General features: G+C 36.9%; 1 protein-coding gene across 1 annotated transcript in view; it reads right to left on the reverse strand.

Moving 5' to 3' along the window:
- IBTK (inhibitor of Bruton tyrosine kinase) overlaps positions 1-5399 on the reverse strand; it is a 103393-nt gene that overhangs the window by 29353 nt on the left and 68641 nt on the right. The window contains 1 exon segment of the mRNA XM_006143349.3: positions 4711-4874. Within this exon segment, the coding sequence (XP_006143411.1) occupies positions 4711-4874 (164 nt within the window).

Raw genomic sequence — 5399 nt, forward strand, 5'->3', positions numbered from 1 at the left:
CCCTATAGTGAAAACCTCTCAAAATAAATAAATAAATAAATAAATAAATAAATAAATAAATAACTTAAATGTAAAATTGATAATGCAAGTATAATTCAGATTTTGATGACTATGGCCAACTTCAAAAAGGACATTTTGAATGAAGGCTACTTTGATATACACATATAGAACAAAAATGCATTGAAAGTCGTAAGTTTAAGTGATATACCTGAAATTCATATAATGGAAAAAAAGAGACAAGTAACATGAAGACTTAAATTATAAAAATCAGGCAGAAGTGCTCACCTAAGTTCTAATTAAATCCTTATCCTTTAAGATAAACAGGGCTTAAAAATGATATTCTTTCCTTCCTACTTGTTTTAAAAAAAACAAATTCCTATTACTGTCTAATAAAACAGACAAACTTGAAAAACTTGTGAACACTCAACAATATTGAAGATCCACCAAAGGGAGCTGTCCCGTAATTTAAAAAAAGTCTATAATCTTTACAAATAGATAATTTCTGTTCTAAATGAAATCTATGACACAGCTAAAAATAAGTCATGTTATTACATATTAAAATGCAACATGTTTTCTTTATTTCCTTTCATTAAAATAAATTGTACTTATTATTCCCATTAGCCAATACTTCAGATTGATTGTAGAAATATTTGTGTATATGTTAATATTGAGAATTCTCACCACATATTTAAGCACTTTATAAAAGCTAGGTGGAGTGTTACAGTATAGATAATGGTCTGTCTCCCAAATGTTTAGGTTTTGAAATTTGGTCCTTGTAGATAGTGATTTGATCAGTTTTTGTACCATGAAGATACTGACCTCAAAAATGGACTGGGGTTGTCTCATGAGAAACCGAATGAGCTCTGGGGGTTAGTTCTTACCAGAGCAGAGAGAGAGCAGCCTGCAGTTGTTCCACTCTTTCAGCTTCTCCTTGTGAGGTAGTAGAGTGGCCTAATGCTAGGCTTACCACAATGGACCTTTCAGGCAGTAGACTCATGAGTAAAAGAACTGTTTATAAACCATCCAGCCTTAGGTATTTCTGTTAGCAACACAATAATGGACTAAGACAGAAGTTGATGAAGGTAAGTAGGACTGTGTTGTTATATATGTCTAAAAAGGTGGAAAAGGCTTTGGAAATGGGTAACGGGGTGGGATTTAAAAAGTCTAGAGTAGCTGTCTAGACAAAGGCTAGATACTGATGAGAGGCTCGTAGGAACTATTTAGAGGGACCAGCAGTTAGTGTAATGGCTGTCGTTGGACTCCCATGTAGTACACTGCAGTTCAAGTCCTGGACCCAGTGGCTTAAACTCACGCCAGACATGTGTGCTTGTGTGCCCAAAATCCCGAGAGGAGAATGGAGGAGAAGGGTTTGTGGCATGGCCATCACCCCGGAGGGTGATTTCTCTCTGTCTCTCTCTGTTTTTCTGGCAAGCGCACATGCCCTATAACAAAAACCTCCCCCCCACAAAAAGAACTATTTAGAAAAATAATTGGAACCCTTCAGCCACTGTGGAAAATAATATAGAGGTTCCTTAAAGATCTACATATAGAACTACCATTTGATCCAGCAGTCCCACTTCTGAGTATCTACCCAAAGGACAGGAGAATGCTCAGTTGGAAAAGCACTTGCACATCAATGTTTATTGTAGCATTATTCACAATCGCTAAGACATAGAACCAACTCAAATGTCCAAAAACAGATGAATGGACAGTAAAAGTGTGATGCATATACTCTGTGGGATAGTATTCAGCCATATAAAACAAGAAGACCCTGGCATATGATAGAAAGTGGTCAAATGTGGAAGATCTATTGCTAAATGAAGCAAGCCAGGATATGAAAGATATTGTATGTATCCACTTAATATACACTGACTATCATACTTTATGGTAGAGATCAAAATACTAGAGGGCATAAAAGCAGTGAAAATAGTTATGGATGCTGAAGACAGTGTGGAACGTGGTGGGAGAATGGAAAAGTACAGAGAAGGATAACAAGAGAACAATAAAGAGGCATGACATCAGTGAAACACAGAAATGTTCTATCACCTGTTGATGATAACATGTACAGTATACTCAACTGTACTGGTCTGAGATGTATTTCATGTTGGGTAAATTCTTTTTAGAAGCTAAATAATCTATATTGATTGAATGTTTAAAAAAATAACGAGCATAATAATAATAGTAATCTGAACATGGCTATGCTACAGACTGTGAAAGAGAATAGTGCTAATAGAAGATCAAAAGGCTAAAGAGCAGAATGATAAGAGAAATGCTTCCAAAGTATTTCAGATCTCTTCAGAACTGCTCCATCCACCACAAATTCAGAGATGTAAGAATACAAAGTGGTTCCCAGGAAAGGGCCTAGGAAGGGGATTGGTGCCCTGTGCAACCTTATGCTCCCTGCACCTGGGTGCAATACTCAGTTGCTCCAGCTGTGACTCAAGCAGCCCCAAGTATAGCCTGAGATGCCAATCCAGAGGATGTAGGTTATAGGCCACACATGGTGTTAATTCTGTAGAAGCTGTGAGAGTGTGACAGCCTCCTTCTAGATTTCAAAGGGTACACGCTAAAGCCTGGGAGTACAGACAGAGACCATCCACAGGGGCAGAGCTACCAGAGAGAGTTTCTAGTTAGTGCCAAGCCTAGTGGAAGCTGCAGCAGAGCCCACTTGTGAAAGCCACAGGCACTAGACTCGAAATACAAGCAGCCACATGGGCTTTGACCAGCAAAAGCATGGGACAGGGCTGCCCAGGGCCTTGGAAGCCCAACCTCAACCAGAAGATATGGAATATAAAGTCAAAAGAGATAGCTTCAAGCTTTAAGAAATGTCTGACCACTTGAGTTTTGGACTTGCTTAGGGCCTGTTACGCCCTTCTTCCTGCACAATAAAAATTTCTATCCTATGCCTACTCCACCCTTGTATTTTAAGAGTATGTTATCTGTTTCTGCTTCACAAGTTCACAGCTAGGAGGAGTTTGCTTTAAATTTCAAGGGAGATTTTGGACTTTTGAGCAGGTATTGGAACAAATTAAGACTTTTGAGACTACTATAAGAAGATGATTTTATTTTATATGTAAAAAAGACATGAACTCTGGGAGCCAGGAGTGAAATAACATGGTTTGGATAATGGTTTGTTCCCTAAAGTTCACGTTTTGGAATTCGGTTCTAGTGGATCATCACTGAATCATGATGACTGGATCGTGGAGGTTCTAGCCTCTTAAAAGGACTAATGTTGTCTCTTGAGAGACTAAGTAAATTACAACCTTATGAGAAGGGGTTACTCCTTGTGAGAGCAAGCTGATAAAAAGGAAACTATCTGCAGCTCTCTCTGCACTGGCCTGCCAACCAGTCTGCTCTGTTAGCATAATGTGGCACAGGCTGGCTGGATGACAACTACACACCATTGGACGTTCCGGCCGCTGGAACTATGAGTCAAATAAACCTCTATTCTTTATAGTCAACCAGTCTCAGGTATTCTGGGAGCAGTGACAAACTAAGACAGTCTATATGTTAATACTGAGAATGCTTACCACATATTATTCAGCATTTTGTCAACAGGCATTGTCCTGAATAGACAGCCAACTTATACTGACAGTTTTATATGAAGCTATTATTAAAACATGTTAAACAAAATAGTCTAACATTAGCAACTAGAAGATACTTCTAGGTAATCTCCACAAATTATGCATACTTTGCTTTGTTTACTTAGAAAAGCAAAAAATTGGAGATTAATTTTTTTAACTGCCTTAGACCCTGAAGCAACTTAACCTGAAACATAATCTTGGTTACAACTGTGAAAATATACCATCTTTCTTTTTTTTTTTTTAATTTGCTATTAGGACACATGCACTCACGAGAGAGAGGGAGAGAGAAAGAACCCCTAAGGGTGGATGGCCATGATGCAATACCTTCTCTTCTAATATTCTCTCAGGATTTTGGGCACACATGCATATGTGCCCAGAATGTTTTTCAAAACTTCTGGGTCAGGGACTTGAACCACACAGTTGGCCATGTGTGATCCAGCCTCCTTAACCACTATCCTACCAGTTGCCCTAGAACATTTCAAAAGAATTACACAAATGGTCCAGATGACTGTTTAATCAGTGAGTCAATTAACAGTTTTAGCCTGCTATTAACCACAGTATAAAGATGAAGCACAGCTAGATAAGCACTTTGAAAGAATAAACACTGCATTCTAATAATACCTATTGCTCCATTTGACTTTTTTAAATAAAAGAAAAATATTTAAACAAGTTAAAAGGACAGTACAGTAGCTTTAAAATATCCTGATAATTAACTATGAATAATAATACATTTTACAGGGTTTTAAATACCCCTTGATGATAAAGTAAACCTACAAAAAACAAACAAAAAACTGTTCCTGTTAAGTAGGAGTTTTAACTATAGTATATTATCCAGGAAAAACCTGCTAATATTAAGTCTGTTATATATTTATGTTTGTATGTGTATGTGTATGTGTGCATGTATTACTATTCTAATACAAAAACAACTAAATTTTGCCTTGGGAAAAAAATAGCCTATTATAGTTGGTTAGCAATTTGAATGCACTTCATTTATTTTCTGTGTGAGAGAAATTTACATTAACATTTTCTAAAAAGTGCTTTATTAAAAATGTTCATTTGACTAAAAATTAATTAAATATTTAATATTTCTCAGACCAAGAGGTATAAAACAAAATAAAAATCCTACCTGAAAGAGCCAGAAACCCAACTGGAAGAGCTTGTAGTGTCTATTCTGTGACTTGGAATGGGCTGTGGAGCAGATATTTTAAGTACCGGTGATTTTTCCCATAGTTTCAACTCTTCCCTTGAATATGCAGGTGGTGTACCATTAACACATGGTTTAACTTTCCCCTGAAGGAGAAAAAAAAAAAAAAAAAAACATAAAAGTAGTAATAGCAGGTACCTAGTATAATAGCTAACACATAGTTGGAACTTAATGAATATTAATTATAATCAAAAGTAAAATTGTAGGGCCAGCAGGTGGTGAGAAGGTTAAGGCAATAGGATCCCACATGGCCAACATCGTGGTTAAAGTCCCAGACCTAATGGTTTGAAAATCCTGCTAGGGACATGTGTGTAAATGCTCAAAATCCCAAGAAGAGAATAGAAGAGAAGGAACTGTGGCATGGCTAGCTCCCCTGTGGGAGTACTTTCTCACCTTCCCTCTCATTCTCTTTCTCTGTCTCTTTCTGGCAAGCACATATGCCCTATAGCAGATATACATACATACATACTACATACATAAATGGTAAAATATTATGACAATAAATCTAGTATTTTCCATTCACATTCTTTCAGTTTACTGCCTTAACCAATTCCCAAACTACATCATCAACTACCATCAAATCATTGTGAACTTTGAAAAACAAGTTGTAG

The sequence above is a fragment of the Tupaia chinensis genome, unplaced genomic scaffold (genome assembly GCF_000334495.1).
Source record: "Tupaia chinensis unplaced genomic scaffold, TupChi_1.0 Scaffold000097_1, whole genome shotgun sequence".
In the NCBI taxonomy this organism is placed as follows: domain Eukaryota; kingdom Metazoa; phylum Chordata; class Mammalia; order Scandentia; family Tupaiidae; genus Tupaia; species Tupaia belangeri.